General features: G+C 45.9%; 1 protein-coding gene across 1 annotated transcript in view; it reads right to left on the reverse strand.

The window, feature by feature from the left end:
* The window catches only part of LOC149367836 (uncharacterized), a 48,290-nt gene that overhangs the window by 1,744 nt on the left and 22,067 nt on the right, over nt 1-24,479 (reverse strand). The window contains exons 4-7 of the mRNA XM_089557637.1: nt 18,331-18,427; nt 15,429-15,554; nt 14,108-14,288; nt 5,644-5,818 (exon numbers count right to left, since the gene is read on the reverse strand). Coding sequence (XP_089413763.1) covers nt 5,644-5,818; nt 14,108-14,288; nt 15,429-15,554; nt 18,331-18,427 — 579 coding nt within the window. The remainder of the gene's footprint in view (nt 1-5,643; nt 5,819-14,107; nt 14,289-15,428; nt 15,555-18,330; nt 18,428-24,479) is intronic.

Consider the following 24,479-nt stretch of genomic DNA (forward strand, 5'->3'; position numbering starts at 1 on the left):
ACGTCACTGACCGTGCAACCAAAGTCCGCTACCTCATCGACACTGGTGCCGAGATCTGTGTTCTTCCGCCTACGTTGGCTGAGCGGCGCCGTCCTTTAGACTCTCCTCCTCTGAACACAGTCAACGGATCCACCATACGGACATACGGCCAGAAGTCGCTAACGCTTGACCTCGGACTCCGACGTACCTTTCGCTGGGTATTTGTTATCGCGGACGTGCGCTCGCCAGTCATCGGCGCCGACTTTCTATGGCACTACAGGCTCCTAGTTGACATGCGGCAAAACCGAATACTGGATTCAGAAACAAGCCTAGTCGTCCAAGGCGCCTCTTGCCACGTTCCACCACTCCGGCTCCTCCAGGCGCACAGCACCGTTTCTGACCCTTGGTCCAGCATACTTGTCGAGTATCCACATGTCTTCCGACCCCCGTCTCTCCAAGCGCCAGTCGCTCACAACGTGACTCATCATATTGTGACAACTGGGCCTCCCGTGTTTGCTCGCGCTCGTCGCCTCGCACCGAATCACCTCGCTGTCGCCAGACAGGAATTTGAGCATATGCTAGAGCTTGGCTTCATCCGCCCCTCCTCCAGTCCTTGGGCATCGCCCCTCCACATGGTGCCCAAAAAGACCAGCGACTGGTGGCCGTGTGGCGATTACCGGGCCCTCAACAAGGCCAGAGTCCCTGACCGCTACCCGATTCCCCACATCGAAGATTTTACATCGGCTCTACATGGCTGCACAATATTCAGCAAAGTCGATCTTGTGAAGCACTTCCAACATTTTCTCGAGGGACGCAGCTTTCATATCCTCACTGACCACAAATCTCTGATGTCTGCACTGGTATCCAGCAGTACCTCCTACGCTCCTCGCGAAATCAGGCAGCTCGCCTACATTTACGAATTTCCCTGCGACATTCGTCACGTCAGCGGCAAGTCCAACATAGTTGCCGACGCTCTTTCTCGTGCTGAAGTCAATGCAACGGACAATGGATGGCCAATCATCGACTTCACAGCTATGGCTGCTGTTCAACGAGCCGATGCCGAGTTGCAACGGTTTTACACGCACGACACCTCTCTGGTGTTGGAGGACGTCTTGCTCCCTGACTGCGCCGTTGCCCTCGTTTGTGACACATCAACCGGTCGCCCTCGCCCCTACATGCCTCCACCATAACGACGAACCGTCTTTGATGCCCTCCATTCTCTGGCCCATCCTGGCATTCGCGCAACACAGCGCCTTGTCATGGCTCGCTATGTCTGGCCTCGCATCAACGTCGACGTTCGCCGCTGGTCGTGCGCGTGCCTGAGCTGTCAGCAAAGCAAAGTGCATCGGCACACTGCGACGCCGCTTGGCACATTCCCGTCTCTGGATGCCCGCTTCAGCCATCTGCACGTCGACATTGTCGGTCCCTTCCTCCCTGCGGGAACCAGCGCTACCTGTTAACCTGCACTGACAGGTTCACGAGATGGCCTGAAGTGATGCCCCTTCTGGACATAACGGCTGAGTCGATCGCAAGAGCACTCATCACACTGTGGATCAGCCGCTACGGTGTCCCTTGCACCATTATGACTGATCGTGGTCGTCAATTTGACTCCACCTTATTTGTCAACCTATCTCGGCTCCTCGGCGTCAATCACGTCAAAATGACCTCTTACCACCCGATTTCCAACGGTGTCATTGAGCGTTTTCACCGGCAGTTGAAAGCTTCACTTATGCCGTCCGCTTTTCCTTCGCCATGGATTGAGCGCCTACCCTTCGTCCTGCTTGGCCTCCGCACTGCACTTCGCAGTGACTCTTCTACCTGTGCAGCAGAGCTAACGTTTGGCACTACTCTCCGTGTCCCTGGCGAATTCTTCGAGCACTCACCACCCACGCCTGCTGACGTCTCAGATTACGCCTACAGCCTACGTAGCGCTATGAGCCCTGTCGTTCCACCACATCAGCGCCAGTATTCTCGTAGTGTCCACGTCCCCTCCGACATTCAGCGGGCACTCACGTCTTTGTTCGCCACGACGCCGTATGCCCGCCCTTAATGACCCCATACGATGGTCCGTACCAAGTGCTCCGGTGTGCTCCTAAGCACTTTCTCCCGCTCATCAATGGCCGGCAGGAGACAATCTCAGTTGACCACCTTAAACCTGCGCATCTTGACATCGACATCATCACTAACTGTGCCGCTGCATTCCCTCCTGACCGTGGCAGTCCTCGTCGCGTACGATTTGCGCCAAGAGTATCCGCTTTTCGCCATTCACTCCTCGCTCATGGCTTCATCACTAGAGGGGGGGCCCAATAGCGTGCCATCATGGTCCGGCCGCAGAAGACGACGACAGTCCCAGTATGCCTGCCAAGCACGCGCAGACTGGATTTCGTGGCTGCTCAACTGCAAGGCCGGCGGAGCGCTGTTCCGTTCCCGCCTGGCTGAGCGCCTATGCAAATATGCAAATGCACAAAATAAAATGTTGATGAAAGATAGTGATATGTTTACTCAAGTGTGGTTAAAAAGTGATCAATAAAGCACTGCTTTCCAATACAGTAAAACCACACTACGACCACAAAGGACTGGAAAAAAAATCAGAATTATGCGAAGGTCGAAGAGTCGAATGGCAACAAAAAAAAGTCTTCAGAAATAGTTTCGCACCGCAGCAAATTTGATTAATAAAAAAAATAGGCAATGATCATCTGCTTTTAAGTGAATACAACGCTGGAATTATGATTTCCGCAATTTGCCATGGTGTATTGCATGCCCACTGTCGGGAATATCAAAGCAGAGCAGCTCCAAAATAAGGCCTTCCACGACCTCCTTCACAGGTGCCATAGAGCCTCCTCACTAGCCATGTGAGGAGCCATGCAAGTCCATGGAAGGAGGCTTCACCACATAAAGAGCAGCTTGTGAAAAGCACGCATTTTTGTCGCACAGGGCCATGCGGACACAAGTAACAGCTGAGGGGAACGCACATTTGCGCCAGAACGGTGAGACACCTTCTAAAAAGCAACGAAAGGTCAGTGATGCTTGAATTAATGTACAGACTGGCTCGCAGCTGGGCTTGCTCGCTGAAACTACGCCAACCGTCTTATTCGTCGCGGGCTGGTACAGAAGCTCAGAAAACTAAGCTATGTGGCGACGGGGCGACTCCGATCGCCACGACCCCCCCCCCCCCTTCAGAACGCGCTTGAGTTAACCGGTTGGAGGGTCTGAATTTTCAGGTTATGCGGCGCCGCAGACCTGATGTATGCAAACTCGGTCGTAGCTCTTTCGTGTGCTGGGAGAATTGGCTCGAGACAAAAAGTCTGAATTAACCGAATTTAAGAGAAGTCACAGTACAACTTAAAGAACTTTAAAATGCATTGAAAATATAGCCGGCAAACTAAAATCTTGAAATTTGTTTGGGTTAACAGAAAGTATAAATTATCCGAGTTTTAATTATTGCAAGTTAAACATGGAACCTTGCTTATGAGGGATTTCTCATGTAAGCGACAAAAACTGCTCACTGGTACATGTATCTTGTAAAGTTACTTAACTTTAATGTGAAGCTGCATTCATTCAACCTGCTCACTTGTCCCTAGTTTTTCAAATAAACATGCACAAGAGACAGCATTTACAAGTTAAGTTGCATTCGGATCAGATTTCAATGAAAAGAGTTCGCTTCTAAAGAAGCCGTCACCTAAATGTCAGTTTGGCTCAGCTTCAAGTTCAGCAAATTTTCTGAACATGAATTCAATTAAATAAATGCATAGTTAATCGACAGTTAGGCAATGCGAGTACAACTGAGCCATTTCTGCATCAAGCAAGTGCACACACGCAGTTTAGAGAACAGTTCACTCGCTGTTCAGCATAGCCACAGGTTACAACTAAAGAAAGCAGGTGGAGGCGCAACATGCAATCAGATGAATGCTATAAAGAGATCCAAGAAATTACACTACCCATATTCTTCCAGAGACTGAAGCTCAGTGCCTCCTCACAATGTGACGTTCAAGCAGTGCATTAATGAACATAGACAAAGAAACAGCATGGCAGAGTGTTGCTACATTGGGTTGGCATGAGCAGAGACATGGCTCAGACATTAACGACCTGCCTCATCAATTTGTTCTCCTAAGTTGACTGAACAAGTGTTAACACAGCTCGTGCCACAGGCAATCCGGTGTTAGCGTCGGCGTCGTTGATCGTGGGTAAGAAATCCACGAAAAATTTCCAGAGAAGCAACCTAGGAGGCAGGTGGGCCACCTAGGTCACGTGACCTTGTGGTGTCATCACAACCTGCCCTTCGGATTGCAAGCAAACTGCACATCATGGCAGATGGCAGTTAAATTAATGATTGGTTACTCGAGAAGAGCAACCTGGGTGCACAAGCCCCACTGATGGCAGCACCTGCTGTCGCAGGACCGCGGTGCATTGCTTACCACTGCACCAGAAGTGGTATGAGGACTTCCTGGGATCTACAAAGGTAAAGTAGAGAAAGACCGGTTCTGCATCCGATGAGCACTGAACCTCCCATGGATGTCCTGCAGACATCCTGAACATCCGCAGGACATCGAGGGGAGTTTCAATGCCCACTGGGCATATACGGGCATTAACCTATTAGCACTATTGCGTCATGGCCTTAATGCGAAGCTTAAGTGTCCCCTGAAATTATTTTTTTCTTCAGTCTTCAAAATCGCTTTAGCTGCTGGCGGTGAAATCTTCATGACTGTATTCTTGAATTGTTTCTGTAGAATGGATGGCCATTTGGGTTTGAGAGCGGCCTGTTGACAGTATTTTATGCCATGTGAATTGCTTGCTGTAAATTTGGATGCGTCTGCTTTCCAGAATGAAGTTGGGATTCTGTGCGTGTCTGTGCCATACGCACTTCCTTCTTTGCTTGCACTCGTTTTGTCACCATTTCAACTTCACACAGCCTATTACGAGGCCTCCTGTACTTTTTATTTTCAAAACAACTGGCAAGTCAACTGCGATGTCACACTAGAAACACGGATAGGTGAGACACAGCCCCTGTCCTTGACCCTTTAGCAACACTGACAACCAACCAAGAGATCAAAAGTATATCCAGAGCCTTTGTACACAATGTGCACCATAGCTTATGTAGCTATATCTGCAGAACAGACGAAAACGTTAATTCAGGCCAGTTATTTACATGAATTACACTGTAATCTGAACATAAACTGAGGAGAGACCAACAGATCTTGAGCCAAGTTGGTCCCAAAAAACTGGAACAGGTAACTATTTTAAACTACATGACGAGACCCCCAAGAATTTTTCAGCTATGCATTTAAGATTTACAGGCTATATAAAAAAAAAAACTAAAGAAAGGAACCTCGTTGCCCTCCATCGCAGGCAAAGGTGAAATGGTTAGAAGATTTTTTTATATTTCAAGTCTTTTTTTAATTAGAGACTGCCTCTGTTTACGGTAGTGTTTGGTGCATGCACATCTACTGGTGTATATGCAGTGTTATACAAATAATCTCATCCGACTCATCAGCTAGCATTGTTAACTTTTCATTCACTACAAAGTGCCCCACTGAGACCAGACAAAATGTCTATGCACGCATAGCCACTATCCGAAGTTGCACTATTTCGTGTTGCTATACTATAGATTTTACTGAAGCAATGTGGGTCAAGCAAGCGAAGGGACGTGGTGTCCCAGCGGCTGACCGGGGGTCACGAGTCGGCTGTCCCGGTCGTAGTGCCACAGGTCCCCCGTGGAGGCCCCCAGCACAGTGCAGACACCCATCAGGGCCTCGTAGGTGAGCAGCCGGTCGTTCTCGCTGATGGCCACCAGGGTGGGCAGGCGTCTGTGGGCCACCGCCTCCAGCAGCTTCTCACCTCCCTGCAGAAGAGGGGGGGAAAGGTGGGCAGCCCACCCTGGCCCTGCCGAGTGCAAATCACGAGGACAGACAGTGCACAAAGGTGGAGCCAGCACTGATGTCGTGTCTACTTCACCTTCACCCCAATACGTAAGTGACCAGTAAGGGACACTGCAGCCCCTCGGCTTCACACAGGCTCAACTGAGCTGTATTTTCACTTAGGACTTCAAATGCTTAACACAGTAGGGCTATCCTGAAATTATCTTTCAATTGTCCATTAAAAGGTCTAATTTTTCTATTACATTTTATTTGTTCTCATCTAATAAATACCACGGTGTACGTGTCACTACTAACCTCCCTCCGAGCATTCACATTTACCTAACCAACAATGCTACTGGCATGCTGGAATGCATCTGGAGTAACTCCGCCTGTCGCATTCATCCCTCACATAACTGTTACGTAAATTATTATTACGTCCCAAGTTTGATTGTGGCACATCTGTTTGGGACCCCAATTCAAACTACCTGATTCACTCATTAGAAATGCTGCAAAGCAAGTTCATTTCATACCCTCCGATTACACCAGAATAGACAGTACATCCTAGACAACATCCAACTTTTATCTGCCATCTCTACCTCCTCACTGCAATGTCATCCACCTTTTTGAAACATTTATTCATTTGCATTCGTGCACTGAACTGGAATATTCTTCATGTCACACCTATTTTCATATTAGATCACATTTGCAAGCTCAATACTACATCCTGGAGAACTGGCACTTCCTTTCAGTCATTTCTACCCCACACATCAGCAGAATAGAATCACCTTTCTGTACTAGCAGTAAACATCCTAGACAGCCACCTGTTTGTGACTGCCTGGTATGACCAGCAGTCACGTTCACTACTCAGCTACCCTTTGCATCACACCTCTCTTCATATAGATAACACTTACAAGCTTAATACTCCATCCTGCAGAACTAAAGCTTCCTTTCAGTCATTTCTACCCCATAAATAAGCAGTATAGGACCACCTTTCTGTTCCAGCAATAACCATCCTAGACAGCCAGCTGTTTGTGAATGCCTGTTATGAGCTGCAGTCATAATGACTAATACATAATATCTTCATAATACTTTTTCATAATATTTGTACATTTGCTTCGTTTTTGTAACAGCTCTCTGCTAATGCCACTATGGCCCTGACAGCACTCCAAGTACATAAATACTCAATCACAACCGTCCCTCTAAGAAACCCTTGTGTAGGTTCTTTGGTGCCACTACACCAGTTCAAAATGCTAAGTTCAATATGAATCTCGCTGCTTCCCCAGGATACTACAATGTCCCTTGTACCATGAATGTAGACGCATAAGACTCTGCTCTCATCAGGGAACTGAAAACAGCAGAGCAAATTCTTTCACTAGACATGTGCAAATATAGTAAAAGTTGAGCTCAAATCGGATTTGAGCAACAAACTGGCACTGAGCAGGGCAGAAAAACTCAAATTTCAAACAAATTTAAAGAGACTGGAAACAAAGCAAGTGCAATAAAACTGCTATTTGCTTGCGAAGATGTCCAACTCTGTTTTTTTTTTTTCATTTGGCAATACATCCTTTAGATCAACTAATAAACCACAAATACAGCCAACAAACAAACACCACAAAGGAAGAAAGGACACACTCGAGACATACATCAGCCTCGTGTACATCCTTTCTTCCTGTGTGGTGTTTGTTTGTTGGCTGTATTTGTGGTTGTTCCACCAACTAACTCAGAAACAAATTCTTCCACAACCAATAAAGTCATCGATGCTTGGCTCAAGTCACTGAGGGCTGAGATCTAAGACGAAATTCAAGTGAAGTGCGCCTGGCATTTTCATTTCAGTCTTCCTCACACATTCAGGTTGGCTCTTGGCATTTATTGGGGGCCATGCAGCATGCAGCAGAGCAAAAATGGCATGGACAATGGGCAATGGACAAAACACCCTCAATCAGGCATCATGAAAACAGCTCACAGCACACATTGGCAATCTGATGCTATCAATACCATCAGAATCACTAGAGGATCAATGTTCGCTTGAAATCTTGTGCATAACCAGCAACACTGTTATTCTCTCTTGCTTGTGAACAAAGGACAACCTCCATGAGTCCTAACTAGCTAACAGTTTCATTCGCTCCTATTTTTTCTTTTCGCAAGTGTCTATTTAACCTCGCAGAGCTCCGGGTAATCCATCTCCACACTCCTGACCAGACACATGGCACCCTCACAAGGCGAGCCCTCATGAGGGCATCCACATACACACCTCATGAAGGCTTGACCCAGTGAGGCGAGAGTAAGGGAGGAGAGCAGAAACATTTGAGGGAAAGAGTGAGGGATGGCAGATGTTGTGAGGTGAGGATGGAAAGGTGCATGGGTTGAGATGTGTCGCAAAGTTCGTGCCTGCGTTTCTTTCATAGTCTTTCTTTAAATTTCCAATCCAGGGCACCTGAGAATTCCAGAACATGCGGGGATGTGGGAAGGATGACCAAAGGAAAACAATTAATTGAAATTGAAACAGCTTTTCATTTGCAGAAAGCAGCAGAGAAGAATCCCTACGGTTGACGTAAAGCTAGACTCGAAAGCCAGATAAGGCTTTAGCCCGCTTTAGGCAAGAACTACAGTCTAAAGGGGAGGGTACAATTACTTCCTTTGGAAGACCGTTGTGTTCAATTCATATGGATGATCCTTCACATGCAGTAGAATGTTCACTGTACTTGTGGACAACTTTTCTTGTCAATGCAGCAGAGGCTAGGCACGAAAGGGAAGGAGATGGCCCTCTGTCCCCACGATGTGGGGAGTGGGTTGTTTGTTGTTCAGGCTAGTGGTGCGGTGAGGTGAAGGGTCGCAAGACAGTGTCGAAGGGTAGAAGAGACAGTGTGGGGTCGCTAGGGTTGAGGAGCCCACTCCCCACAGCCCAGGGACAAAGGCCTGTCTCCTTCCCTTTCCTGCCTGGCCTCTGCACTGCATTGCCACAAAAAGCAGTCTGCGGGTAATTATGCCAGTATTACCCGGGTGTTAATTTCACCATACCCCGTCTTTTGTCTAATCTGTATAATTTTAATTCCTCAGTCGTGTACCTCCAAGTTGTTACTATTAAGCTCTGTGTGATAGTTTTGTTCCACTTTGATTCAAAGTAAAACGTTTCGTTGTCCTACCTGTCATGCGCGCCCCATGGCTTCGGTCAGTGGCCAATCAGGCATGATTCCCACCACCAGTCAGCAGTCGAAATCTCCTTTTCCCGCACGTGGAAAAAAAAAGTGGTCCCTCCCCTCCAAAACTTACAAGTGTGTAGTGGTGGGCAGGTTGGCCTGATTAATTATGGAAGTATATTCTACCGACAGCCAGGAAAATTTTCTGGCTTAAACTCTCCTGGCACTCGCTACTGTTTGGCTATAAGGTTGTGGTGAGAATTTTTATGCGCTTTTCATGGCCCTGATTCTCCCAGCAGAGCTCGTTTCAGCCACTGCTTGGAGAATAACCAGCCTGACCCGGCTCTTGCCAGTGAACGGCTAAAGCATGGGTGTAGTCCCTCTATTATGTCTTGTGGGCATTCCTGGCTACTGAGAACTTCCGCCTGTACGAAGGATCCACATGGCTTGACATATCTCAAGGCGGACGCAATGACAGTTTGCGCCTGGTGTGGCTCATAGCATCAACATATATCGACAATACTTAGGGCAGATAGTGACTGCAGATCTGGATCAGATGAAAATAGCTAGAAGAATAAGAATGGGGTGGAGCGCATTTGGCAGGTTCTCTCAGATCATGAATTGGCAGTTTACCAATATCCTCAAGGGAAAAGTATACAACAGGTGTATCTTACTGGTACTCACCTGTGGGGCAGAAACGTGGAGCTAGGCTAACAAAGAGGGTTCAGCTTAAGTTACGGACACCGCAGCGAGCTATGGAAAGAAAAATGATAGGTGTAACGTTAAGAGACCGGAAGCGGGCGGAGTGGGTGAGGGAACAAACGCGGGTTAATGACATCCTGGTTGAAATCAAGAGGAAGAAATGGGCTTGGGCAGGGCATGTAATGCGAAGGCAAGATAACCGCTGGTCCTAAAGGGTAACGGAGTGGATTCCAAGAGAAGGCAAGCGTAGCAGGGGAGCGGCAGAAAGTTAGGTGGGCGGATGAGATTAATAAGTTTGCTGGGATACGGTGGCCGCAACTGGCAAAGGACGGGGTTAATTGAAGAGACATGGGAGAGGCCTTTGCCCTGCAGTGGGTGTAGTCAGGCTGATGATGATAATGATGATGATATTGACAATATGAAAAACTAATGCTAATGTTAAAACTGCTGATTGCGAGGGGGAGGGAGTGCTGCCAAAGTGAGGGGAGGGCAAGGGAGGACCAAGGATTTAAAGGTGAGGGTGAAAGAGGAAATGCATTTGCCCTCCTCTGCTCCTTTCAAGTCAAGCACACGGTCTTTATATACAATCCATTACATGGGCACCGCAAAGGCCTTAGAGAATCAGGTCCTTATGCTCAAAGGTGCACGGTGTGCTGCTACATGGCACAAGTATTGCACCTTTGCGGCTAAGGGCCTTGGAGGCCAAGCCATCGTCCGAGACCCCTGTAGCCCAAAGGGGCAGCATAGAGCAACCTTCGAGTGGTTGCAAACACAGCACCATCAGCATAGGAAAGTAGAGGCAAAGAAGAATATCCTAAGCCACAAACAATGTTTGCAAACATCTTATAAATATATGTAAGCCTTGTCTCGTTTGAATTTTTTGGCAGTGGTTTACATTTTATGCGTGGATGTCAAAATTAATGCCTCTAAGTATTCCTTTTACCCACGTACAATTAAGGAATGGAACAAGCTGCCTTTTGATGTCATCATGTCTATTGACTCTATTGACAAATTTTTGGCCTCAGTCATGTTTAGCATTTATGTATGTTTTCTTGAAAGAGTTGAACATGTCTCATTGTGTTTTACTTACTGATGTTCCGCGCAATGAATTCATATTCACAATGCTGTACTCTTTTCGCCCCTCCTGCTAGGTCCCACTTAGGGCCTGCCGTATTTGTTAAATAAAATAAATAAAGTAAAAATGCTGCAGCAACATCGAGTGCTCATGGTAGCCAAGGCCATAAACAAAACCTGCTACTAGTGGTGAGAGAAGTAGTTCTTTTATGAAGAAAGGTGAAATAAATTTCTAAGGCCAATAGATGCATAAAATACTTGAAAAATTTTAAAACTCTTACTTCAGCCACCTTGTGCACAGCAATGGGCACTAAATCTCTACAACTGTCTCCCCTTTGGGCTGCACTGTGCAGCTGCGTCAAAGCTCCTTTGAGCTTTGGCTCCTTTAGTGCAAAAGGCATTCAAGGAGCGCTGTGTGACAGGGGCGAAGTTCTTGGTTCCACCTAGGCTAAATCATGAAATATTGCTAGCAGCTGCAACAGAATCTTGTGGCTCTTTTAAGAATGTTATTCTTTAAACTGGCTCTATCAGTGTAGTGGTTATTCGGCAAACAATTCACTGAGCGAAACCACTGACCTCGTGAAGAATTCCTTTTCGTAAGGTTGATTTTGAGCTTTGCTTTCCTTGAAGCATCAAGGAGTTGTGACAGGTGCTGTTCCAGCCCTCGCCTTGTTCTGGAGTGAACAATGAAGGCACCAACATGGACAATGCAGTAATAACCAGCCAAGTGTTTCAAAACACTACTCAATCTCTGAAATAGACAGGTAGCCTGTTTTATTCATGAATCTTGAGTGGCATCTTGGGAAAACCACCGAGCTTTGCATCTTCAAATTCTAAGCGAAACGAACAAAGAGAGAGAGAAAGAGATAAAACATTTATTGTAAGCAAGGAAAGTCGATCGCGCCATTTGAGTGGCACCTCTAGTCAAAGGAGCCACTGGCTTTTGCCGCCGAATGGACCCGCTGAACCAACTTTAATTGATGATCCAGGGTCTCACTGTGTTTTGGTTTGGCTGTCATTTCCACAACATACGGTAGTGCATAGGGCAAGCTCCATGCCAAGGGCATATGTTTTGATACAGAGGTAGGGCCAATCCTGTGCACGATGAACAGGGTATAGGTAAAATGTTTCTCTCATTATTCGTCCATATTCTATGGCTTCGGAGGAGTGGAGTTTCTTTGAACAGGCACAGAACCGCAGGCAGACGAAGCGTGTACTTTCAACCGATCAGTTGAAACTACGTGCTTCATCTGTCTGCCGTTCGGTGCATGTTCCATCCTGTATCAGTTCAGTGCGATATCTCCACTATCGCGGGTACCGCCGACCCGACCAGACCGGTTCCCTCTCTTGTCAGGGCTGCGCTGCTTTGCTGATCCACAACAGATGGCGTGCCAGACGTTCTGCGCATGCGCTTCTCCAGGCGCAGCAGCTTGACATGGTCGTTGGAGCGTATCCGCGCCTTAAAAAGCACCAGCTAGCCCCCGCTCTTGCCTTGTTGGCAAGTGAAGGTCGGCCCTCTTCGCGTTGTCGCCGGCGCTGCTTTTGCCACTGTGCTAACATGGACCTTGTTAGATCTCATCCGAGTAAGGTCCGGCTCTTGATGTTGTTGCCAGCACCGCTTATTGAGCCGCTGCACGGTCTTTCTCTAGCCCTGACCTCATCCGAGAAGGCAGTTGAAGGTCCACCTTTTTCACATTGTCGCTGGTGCCGCTCTCGCTGCTTCGGCACTTTCCTATCCTGAACATCGTCTGACAATGCAGCTGAAGGTCATCTTGACGTTGCCGCACTGGCTCGCCGTATCCCAGCAGTGGCAGCACAGCGGTGGAGCCGGAAACATTCGCCTCAACCCACGTGTTCCCTCCTCTCAGTCTGCCTGACCACCATTGCCTAAGAATGTCTACGCCGCATCTCCTGTGCTTCTTTGCTATTCTTTTGCTTTTTTTTCTTTGCTTCTGCTGCCTCATCTGCTATCAGTGCCGGAAACATGCGACCAACTGCGTGGTGCTCACAAGCACCCACTGCTCGTCCCATAAATTTCTTTCTTTGCTGCGTTCTTTTGTTTCAAGCTGCATCTGAAGGTCAACTGGTGAGTGCCACTTGATGTGACAGTAAAAAAGCGAAAGCTGCGGAGATCTGATGATTTGCCATGAAGCTAGAGGCGCCAATCACGCCACCTTGTCAACCGAGTTTGCTCGTTGCGATCATGAACGTTCTTCTCATAGTGCTTTGTGTTTCAGCGACAAAAGCTTTCCCATAGCTCGGCCAGATTTCAAGTAACGCAGCTCTAGCTAATAGTCGGCACACTGAGTTAGTAATATATCGAGGTCAACCGCCACAACACTAGTATCCACAGAGTTCACCAATACACACCCTTCAATTGGGCAGCGCTGGGGAATGGGGAAACTTCGCAAAATTGGGGAATTCGCTACTTGGAGGTTCTTATATCCAGGTTTAATTGCACAGCCAATGATAAGCAGACCTGCTGTTCTTCATTCCAACATTACCTATACTGCATCAAAAAAGTGCAATATAATCATCAAGGAGATTGATTTTTATGCACCTTGGCAAAAGTTGTCCTCTTACAGCCACCACTGCCCTGGACGCAAAGCAAGCCAAGAAGCTCCAGGCTGCTAGAGCCAACATCAATCCATGACATGATCTTCGTCAAATTGGTCACCCATTAGTTCCACCAACATCACATTTAGACACAAACACCTGCCCCAAAAAGCGAAGTTCCAGGCAGAGGGAACCCACAGATGTGCCAATCTGTTGCTAACTGGCACCTTCTTCACTTCCTCCACGTTTGCTTCACCTGAAAAGTTCCGCCACACACTAGCGATTGACTGCTGTAAACTGAGCACAATCAACCTGGAAGCCTGAACGGAGCTATGCCGACATGTATTTCTCATCACCTACTCTCGGCTTTGATTCTAAGCTCATTTAACAATGCACATTAGACAGCCATGGCAAAGGACAGCAAAAAAAGAAATATAATACAGGCTTTCATTGTGGAGGCTCATGTGTCATGAGGGACATGCATAACACAACCTCACGGAGCAAGTGCATGTGTGAGGGGAAATCTTAAGTGGTGTGTGGACACAGCTGACACCGCTAGACACTACTGTGAAGTAGGAATAACCAGAAGAGAAGCTGCCCTCACTTCTGGCAAATGTGCTCAGCCGCCTACCAATATCCTGGCCATGCCAGACTCCAACGAGCGATGCTACGATGAACAGAGCTGGGTTTAGTGTCGACAGACAAGTGATGACAATACTGATGATCATGACTGCTACGGTGTGGCGATGGTGATCTCAATGGAGATCTATGCTAGATGCCGATGCCCTCTGTGCGCCCCCTGACCTTGTCGAATCCCGACTGCTTGTAGGTGGTGAGCGAGAGGAGGGCATCCTGTACCACCGGCTTGACGGGCAGCAGTCCTGAGTAGCAGCCGAAGAGCACCAGCGCCGACACCAGGGGCCGCAGGAAGGAGTTGCGGTACGCCTGCATCAGCCACCCAGTCAGCCAGGCGGGCTTCAGGGAGCTGGAGAGAGGCAGACACCTCAATACACTGTGCTCTCTACACGAACTATGCACCCCCTATAAAATGACTGTAGGGGTTTCACGTGACTTCACCAGGTTTTCAGCATCAACAGCAGTACAAGCGGGTTGTGGTCACATGCAAGAGTTTCTTTATATATTTATCAAATTCCCTGAAAGTTCCCAGATTCCCCAATAGGTAGACACCATGACCTTCTTGAGGACATGGAGGCGACAACTGTACTCCCCACATCAGCCCCGTGAGCACAAGGAATAGGAGGAAAGTTTTAAGGCGGAAGCCTTTAATCCCTTATCGTTGTAAGCAGGAGTTGTCGACAGAAATGTCATGCTTTTCAATTGGTTGAAACAGCCGTGACGTCACAGTGCACGAATTTCAAACGGGGCCAATTGTACTTTGGCTAGTAACCATGCAACCAATTGAAGGGATCGTATAGTGATACTCCAAGTAAGTGGGAATGAGTTTAGTTAATTGCTTAATTACCCAATTAGCATAATTAACCTTTCTAGTCAGGCCAGATAAATAAATAAAACCGAGTAGGAAACTGGTCGAGTTCGGGAATCAAACCCAGGTCTCCGGAGTGCGAGACGAGCATGCTAACCACTCCGCTATGCGAGCTAGATGGTTTGGAATGAACAAAGGCACATCTAGTGAATACATGTCTTTGTTCACTCCCATCTTCCTCCCTTCCCATTACAGTGAGGTTCAGGTGTCCACCAAGGTATGCAGCGAGGTTCAGGTGTCCATCAAGGTATGCCAGACAGACACATTTCCTTTCCTCAAAAACCAATTTACCATTCGTCGCGTTCTGTGGACTCCCTGGCTGCGGTTTCACTCTTAGAGGTGAAGCTTAACATCTTAACAACACGTCAGTGACACAAGCAGCAACACTGCGCTTGAGGCTTTCGCCTCACCGCACCTTAGGTCAACAAAGTGCCCCCCTGAATTTTAACTAAGATACAAGCACCTATTGCCTTCAGACGTGATGGACACTAGCAGTAAGGGATGGGCTTACAGCTAGAAGTCGGTTGCAAGAATATATAACGGCTTCCTTAGCGTGATTTTTCCATGGTAGCGCACAGCACGAAAAAAAGGAGCTGTGGCCACGAAAGCAGGCGGCCTCACTTTGGGGTGATGTGGGAGTTTGGTGCCAAGAAGACCAGTGAGTCTATCTTTGGGCCAGCCTCTCCCTCCGTGAGTAGCCTCAGGCTGGGGTAGACAGATGCGCTGTGGGCAATCAACGTGTTGATCCTGCACAGTGCGCCAAAAGAAGAAACAAAAAGTATGGGATTATACTGAGAAAAGCGCAAAGGACAAAAGAAGGGGGTACATGCTCTACTCATGACTAGATTTTTATTGAAGCCACCTAATATAGAGTCAGACCGCAACGAAATGAAAACACGCATATGCCTTACTTTTCTACTTCGTAGAGATATTCCCGTAAAACCGGTTCTTGAATATGTACTTTGGTAGACCCCTTTATTCAGAAACATGATTTAAGTACTAGTTGTATACAGTATCTGAAAGTACACTGGTGAAATATTTTGTTTTGTTCACAGGCACCGTTTGCATTTCATTCTGGCCTGACTACATATATAACCCAAAAAACTTAACTACATGCAAAATACAGAATACTGCAATCATGAAGGGACCTCATACCAATATCACAGAGAAACAAAGCACGAGGTAAGAAAAAGGTCCTACTTAAAAATTAAATTTTAGCATTGAGTGATAAACTGAGTAACACTTTTCCCAACAGAATCTTACTGGCCCCTCATTTTACTCTGCCAACTCATGCCCCGTTCCACTCCACCACTGGCAGGGATAATTCCATATTGGTCTAGAAATATGGCACCTTTCTGCAGCCAAACTACAACATGACAAACTGACCGCACTAAACTTATTGCAGTGGCTAATTTTGTTAGGGAGGGATAAAATGACCTGATTGGTCATCCCTTCCGATTTTTCGTTTTTTCGTGATCCTCGGGTCTACATGTCTAGAAGCAAAAAATCAGTGAAACACCGGGCAGAAATTCAGAAAAAACATGTTTTCTCTATATGATGTTGTCAAAAACTGAACGAATCGTGCTTCTGATGGACTCGGTGCATCGCAAATTCTGCAACTTTCTGACAATGCAGCACTGGCATCTTAGTACTAGTATATATTGCTGTGACAAGGATAGGGCTGCAGAGGTATCGCTAAAGACATATTTGATTAAAAATAAATGAAGTACATGTGTTAACGACACCTCTGTTGTCCTTTGAAGAAATAAAATTTCCTATCTTGAAAGTTCTTTTACGAAGGCATGTACCACTCGAGATCCCTTCCTTTCATGTCTAGCGTTCAGTACACTAATAATGGGTGTTGTTTGGTTGTTGTGGTGGGTTTTATTGTTATGATTTTGTTTTATTTTTGGTTTTTATGGTTTCTTAGTGCTTTGGCTTTGAATGTATAATGCTGCTTTTGCTACGAATGCTTGACACTGCTTTTACTAAGGAAATTTTCTATTCCTCTCTTTGGTTTCGAAAACATTTGGTTTCGAACAAGAAAGGTTCTGAGATTACATGTGTACTGTCCTGTTTTCATGCTGATTTTCTGTCACTGGCTGAGTTCAGAGTGATAATGTGCTGTGTCACATACTTGAACTGAGAATGAAATATGCCTCCTTTCAGTCTAAGAAACAGGTGGTACTGTGCACATGTGTTGTCCTTTTCTTTTGGCGTTGTTGTTGTGCCACCGTTCATTTTTTTTCATGTACAGTCATAAAGTTTATGAGCATGAACACGAGAGCACATGGCAGGTAGCCTCGAGCCCTACCTGTGACGATACGTGGCGACTGCTTTCCGCAATGTGGTGGAAAGGGTTATGTCACCTTGCCTGCTTCCGGCAAGCGGTAGAACACACCTCCTTTTCCACTCTGTTTATGAAAGCAGATGCCGCATATTGCCATTAGTAGGGTTCAAGGCTACCGGGGGCACATGTTCCCATGTTCAGACTCATAGATTTCATGACTCTACATCTCCCACACAAGAATTCACGGGGAGATCTAATGACATGTGCTGGCAAAGCAGTAGCATTGGAAGCTCTTGATGCCCTTACCAGATGTGGTGTCACCTGCCTCCAGCCAATCAGCAAATTTGGCGTCCCACAACGATTTTTTCCCCGGGTTCTAATGCTAATGCATCAGTAAATGAAGCTGCAAACACTCAATAGAAAGTGTATGTCCACACATGCCACTCCTGGAATTGTGTGGAACAGGCAAGAAAAGAATCAAAATCGTAATTGGACCATAGCCCCAGTTCTTTTGTCTTCATGCATTCCCTAAACTGCAAAACTGACATTTCACCATAGCCCATTTTGTTTTCACATTGACATTAATGTCAACACGATATAAATATCGGAAGTGTTAGCACCAAAACTCTGAAGAATTTTTTTACACAACAAAAGTTATGGTTATGCTCGCTATGAATTGTATAATGATGCTTCTTTTTCTTTTCTCAGGTGTATTATGCTGGTCTTGATGCGATGGGGATATCTTATTGTTGTGTAAAATGGGACTTTGACGTAGAATGCGACCAACTAATTTTTCTTTTGAGACAAGAAGGTCTTGATTCACTTGCTATGTGTGTATGTTATCGTAATTATGCTGCTATATATGCAAATGGGCAACTGCTGTATGCCTTGTAAATTGGGGCTCGAACCACGTCAAGTGATAAGTTTTCACTTTTGTTCGAGTCCCTTTTCACCTCGACGGAATACAGTTCAATTTTCATTTCCATTTCCAACCTGTGCCGTCTATGTGGAAACAGAGACTCCTTCACAAAGTGCATTTCATTGAATGAAGGGAAAACTCAAGGACAACTTGCCCCGGCGAGACAGGGGGCTGACTTTTTCACTGCAGTTAATAGCCAGATGAGGCGAAATCCAGATTTCAAGAAAAAACAAAAAGGAAGGAAACTTTGCAGGCATTTTTATCACTGGAAGAAGAAAATAAAACAGCGCCGTGTGCCACATAACAAGACGCACCTGCGGACGCCGAGCTGCCTGAAAAAGTCCCTGAGCAGAGCAGTCCTCTCCTCGACCGTGTGCCAGTAGAACTTGTTGCGCAGGCTGAAGGCCATGTCTGCGAAGGAGGATGCGGCCACACTTAAAGCCTACAGGATGGCACAGCAAAGAGGGAAGCAGTGCCGAACCTGTGCTGTGCCTGTCTGCTCTCCCATCGTTTGCATTAATTCAATATTGCCATTTTAGGCACCCAGTCTGCAAAATTACGATAGACATTAAATCCACAAAGGAGATCCCGGCAAGAAAAAAAAAAACACCATGAAAACCAACAGCTGCGCGAGTTGGTCATCATCATCATCACCATCAGCCTGACTACACCCACTGGAGGGCAAGGGCCTCTCCCATGTCTCTCCAATTAACCCTGTCCTGCGCCAGCCGCGGCCACCGTATCCCCGCAAACTTCTAATCTTAATCTCATCCGCCCACCTAATTTTCTGCCGCCCCGTGCTACGCAAAAATGTGGAACGCTCCACGATTTTGCGTGTCATCCTTGGTAAGTGCTGTCCATTCGTCGGTTCTTGTCATCTTCATTGTGCTTTTCTAAAAATAAAACAAAATACTACACCTCCTCCCACTTTCCCATCTCCATCAGCCATGCGGTAATCCTTTTACTGCCAGCTAGCATGGTTAGATCATGTGTTACACTAACAGTGACTTAAAAAAACATGTTACTCCTTGATATAAGCAAGTTCAAAGAGACAAGGAATAATTTCTCAAGGCCAGGAATCGCATATGCCAAGTAGATCTGGACCGTGACAGCCTCTTGGTCCATCAAGCGCAAGGGTGGAGGAAGCAGGAGGCAGTCGTGCAGCCATCACAGCCCCTCCTTTGCTGCAATGGAGGGTCTGAAGACTATGGATGTTTTCTAATTTGGAACACACTGCCCTTTGTGGGCTCAGGGCTGCACACTCTGCTGCAGTTCAGGGTACTGTGACAAGGCCCCATTTGGCCACTCTTTACTACGTTGTTTCCAGATGAGTAACTGAGTGATACTTATTTCAGACAAGCACACAGATGCACTTGACAGGACAGGCGCCGACTCCAACCAAGTTTATTGAAACACATACTCGTGCATTTATTCAGAAGGAAGGCAGTGAGTGCATGCGCATTTATCACATCAAAAACAGGCTTATTGCCCATTCTTTAACAGGCTGATTTCACTTACTGGCAGGGAGACTAAAGTGGTGCTGATGCACATGTCGCCTCCCTCTTTGACAAAAATACTTGCCACAAAAATACATGCGCCAATCTACTCTTAACTTCTTGTTAGCATTTTGATTTCCTCAAGTCGTGGCTCACAGTTTTCATTGTTGCCATCCTTGCAAAACCAGCAGTGGGTAGGCAGATTGTAGCAGAAGTCGGATGGGTTCCTATCGATTTTTTGTGTTCCCTGTCACATTATTTGAAACAACGGACAGTTTGTCAAACACATACTTTGCCACACAAAAGCAGGATTTTGTAGACCACACCCATGGTGCCCCGTACATATGGCTATGCGTGTTTCATTCCATAGCCGGAAGTTGCAGAGCCACCACTGCTGACCTTAGGGCACATCTTGGCCTTTTTAAACGGTGCAGAGAAGACTATAGGGACGCTGTACTTGTTGCCAGTCCTTTTGAGGTTGAGGTTTTCGAGGTTTGCTAGTTTCTAATGGAACCTATGATACGTACTATCTAGAAATCGTCACCCGGGAAATATTTATTTTCAGTTTTCTTCTTTCATGCTGTTTCGGTTCCTGTTTCAGCTGTTACTGTGACACCAAACTGTATCCGAGATAAAGCAAGAGCTGCACCGGTAAGGGTGCTCATTCATTGGTTGCCATTTCAGCCAACTCAGAACCCACACATCGCCACTCTTGGGGCAGAGGTGGAGTGAATTGAAATGACGAAGCAGAAATTACACTGCAGTTTACTAGCACCTCACACGACTCATTCGATGTCACAGGCACCACTGGGCAGTTGACACTGAACCAGGAACAGCATGAGAGAACAAGGATTGTGTATGGCGATTCATGTATTGCTAACATCTTACACGTCATTCCAAAAAACAACATATGAACATATCATATGTTCATATCATTTGAACCTCAAGGCATTGCAAAAATTATTGACTCGCTAACCAATACTTCGTCCTCTGGTATCGACGCCATAAATTCAAAAGTTCTCAAGAATACTAAAGATATTAGCAGTGTGATCTTGTCGCTCATTTTTCAGCAATCGCTATCATCAGGATCTTTACCACGTGACTGGCGGATCGGCAAAATCATTCCAGTGTTCAAAAAAGGTAACCGTTCATCCCCGTTAAATTATCGCCCGATTTCACTCACCTGCGTTTGCTGCAAAATCATGGAGCATATTTTGTACTCGCATGTTGCTGCCTTTTTAACTTCTGTAAATTTCTTCCATCCTAATCAACATGGATTCCTTAAAGGCCGCTCATGTGAGACACAGCTTGCCCTTTTCCTACACAATTTACACTCGTACTTAGACCGTAATATTCATTGTGACGCTGTGTTCCTTGATTTCGAAAAGGCCTTCGATAAAGTTTCTCATGGTCTCTTAATACACAAACTCTCCCGTCTGAATCTGCACCCCTTCATCGTTAATTGGATTCGTGCCTTTTTAACTGACCGTCATCAGTTCGTCTATGCTAATAGTCACTCATCATCTCTTTCACCTGTGAAGTCTGGCGTCCCACAGGGAAGTGTACTAGGTCCCCTTCTTTTCCTAATATATATTAATGATCTTCCACTTAGTCTTTCTTCCAACGTCCGACTGTTTGCCGATGATTGTGTCATATATCGCCCCATAACAAATTCTTCAGATATCGTCGCTCTTCAAGAAGACCTTTCACAAGTGCAACATTGGTGTAACACGTGGCTCATGTCTCTTAATATTTCAAAGACCTCACTGATTTCCTTTCACCGTCGCCCCAACTTCATCGCGCCAGTGTACACTACTAATAACTGCCCAATTTCTTCGGTCAATCATTACAAATACTTAGGCGTCCATATCTCTCGTGATCTAACTTGGACTCTCCATATGACCAATATAACTAACTCCGCAAACAGTGTCCTTGGGTATCTTCGGCGCAACCTTGCTCTAGCACCAAGTTCTCTCAAATCGCTCGCTTACAAGACTTTCATCAGACCTAAACTTGAATATGCTAACTCTGTCTGGGATCCCCATCAGACTAACCTAATTAATACCATTGAGTCAGTTCAGAATCGTGCCGCGAGGTTCATCTCATCTGACTACTCCTATCACACCAGCATCTCAGGTCTGAAATCACGATTGCAATTGCCTACGCTAGTCACCCGTCGGAACACAGCACATCTCTGCTTATTTCACAAATTCTTCCACACCTTTACAGAAGCCAACCAATTAATTCCACGTGTGCATCACATTTCCCGCCATAACCACCCGAACGTTGTTTACCCTGAACGTGCCCATACCACCACATTCCAGCAATCATTTTTCTTAAAGACTGCCCGTGACTGGAATGACCTCCCTGCTGAAGTGGCCACCATCATGATTCACCGACTTTTCAAGAACACCATCGAGGAAGCCCATTCATCAATGTAATTTTTGTCCATTTTCTTATTAATGTATAATATTTTTTTTTGCCGTGTTATCCCCACCCCTCATGTAATGTCCCGAAAGGGACCTTTGAGGAATAATAAATAAATAAATAAATATGCAACCAAAAACTCAGAGCCAAAACTCAGAGCCAACCAAAAACTAACAGCTAGTAAGTGGACGCCACAGGTTTCGGTTATTACATGTAAACTATAACAACAGTGCCATTCACACCAATGTGTCTTGCACAGTTACCACTGTAAAATGCAGAAAAGCAATTTGAAATATAATGAACTTGAATAACACGTTTCAAGCTAGTTAATGTTGAGCTAGTTATAACATTAGGTACAGGCGTAAAGCAGGACTCCACAACTGCACCCTTTCAAGCTGAGTTCACAAAATTAAGACATGGAAAGAACTTCAGCTATAAGTCAGGCCAATCCTGTAGACAGAGAACCTCCATGAAATAATTGCATTTTTTAGAAAAAATGACCTGACAGGTGTGCTTTCTCTACAGCGGAGAACACCAAAAAATTTGCTAAATGCTTTCTGACCTAGCATACTTGCTGTGTGGTTATGGATCGTACAAGTGTAACGAAAAAAATGCTCGAATTTAAATTAGCCAAGGATTAGATCACTGCACTCATGTACAAATGTTGCGAAGGCTATGCCATTCATATTGGAGTCCAACAATACGGTCTAGAAACAACCAGGGTCAACCTTAATCAAATAAGAGTTACTTTCAGTAATACATCTGTACTTGTGCGATCCAACCACCAGTGTAATGGAATCATGCAGTCATGAAAATCAGCCGATATTCCTACAGTTCCGCTCTGGAGTTCCTCTGAACTGAACAAACTGAACAAAGAATGAATAATAATCTTACAGCTATCGTTACAGAGTGCGCCGCAGAAGTAGGTGGTAGGATTGTTTGACAGGATACCAGCAAGCTATCTCAGGAGACTAAAGATCTGATTAAGAAACGTCAAAGCATGAGGACGTCTAACCCCACAGACAGGATAGACCTAGCAGAGCTATCGAAGTTAATAAATAAGCGTAAGGTAGCCGACATAAGAAAGTCCAACATGGAGAAAATCGAGCATGCTCTAAGGAACGGAGGTAGCCTAAATTTGTGTGAGGAGAAAACTGGGCATAGGTAAAAACCAGATGTATGCGCTAAAAGACAAACAGGGCAATGTCATCAGCAATATGGATAAGATAGTTGAATTAGCCGAAGAGTTCTACAAAAATCTATACAGTAGCGAATCTAATCATCAAGTTACTGAAGGAGGCAGTCGAGCACAGCAATGGACATTCCGCCAGTAACGAAGGAGGAAGTAAAGAAAGCCTTAGGAGCAATGCAAAGAGGGAAAGCAGCTGGTGAGGATCAGGTAACAGCAGATTTGTTGAAGGACGGAGGAGAGATTGTGCTACAAAAACTAGCCACCCTGTATACGCAATGCCTTGTGACCTCGAGAGTACCAGAAGCTTGGAAGAACGCTAACATTATCTTAATTCATAAGAAAGGAGACGTCAAGGACTTGAAGAATTACAGACCAATCAGCTTATTGTCCGTTGCCTACAGGTATTTACTAAGGTAATCGCTAATAGAGTCAGGACAACCTTGGACTTCAGTCAACCAAATGATCAGGCAGGCTTTCGTGAAGGATACTCGACAATAGACCACATTCACACTATCAATCAGGTGATAGAGAAATGCGCAGAATATAACCAACCTCTATATATAGCCTTCATTGATTACGAGAAAGCATTTGACTCAGTGGAAACCTCAGCTGTCATGCAGGCATTGCGGAATCAGGGTGTAGAAGAGTGCTATGTGAAAATATTGGAAGATATTTATAACGATTGCACAGCTACTATAGTTCTCCATAAAGTCAGCAATAAAATTCCAATAAGGAAAGGTGTCAGGCAGGGAGGCACGATCTCGCCAATCCTCTTCACTGCCTGCTTACAGGAGGTATTCCGGGGACTGGAATGGGAACAGTTGGGGATAAGAGTTAATGGAGAATAGCTGAGTAATTTGCGATTCGCTGATGACATTCCCTTGCTAAGCCACTCAGGACAAGAACTGCAAAGCATGATCAATCAGTTAGACAGGCAGAGCAGAACGGTGGGGCTAAGAATTAACATGCAGAAAACCAAAGTAATGTTCAACAGCCTAGCAAGGGAACAGCAGTTCGCCATTGGTAGCGAGCTGCTGGAAGTAGTAAGAGAATATGTCTACTTAGGGCTGGTAGTGACCGCACATCCGGATCATGAGAGGGAAATAACTAGAAGAATAAGAATGGGGTGGAGCGCATATGGCAGGTTCTCTCAGATCATGAGTGGTAGCTTACCAATATCCCTGAAGAGAAAAGTATACAACTGCTGTATCCTACCGGTACTCACCTATGGGGCAGAAACGTGGAAGCTAACAAAGAGGGTTCAGCTTAAGTTAAGAACAACGCAGCGAGCTATGGAAAGGAAAATGATAGGTGTAACGTTAAGAGATCGAAAGCGGCGGAGTGGGTG

The sequence above is a fragment of the Amblyomma mixtum genome, chromosome 1 (assembly GCF_055824585.1).
Source record: "Amblyomma mixtum isolate Tamu chromosome 1, ASM5582458v1, whole genome shotgun sequence".
Lineage (NCBI taxonomy): Eukaryota > Metazoa > Arthropoda > Arachnida > Ixodida > Ixodidae > Amblyomma > Amblyomma mixtum.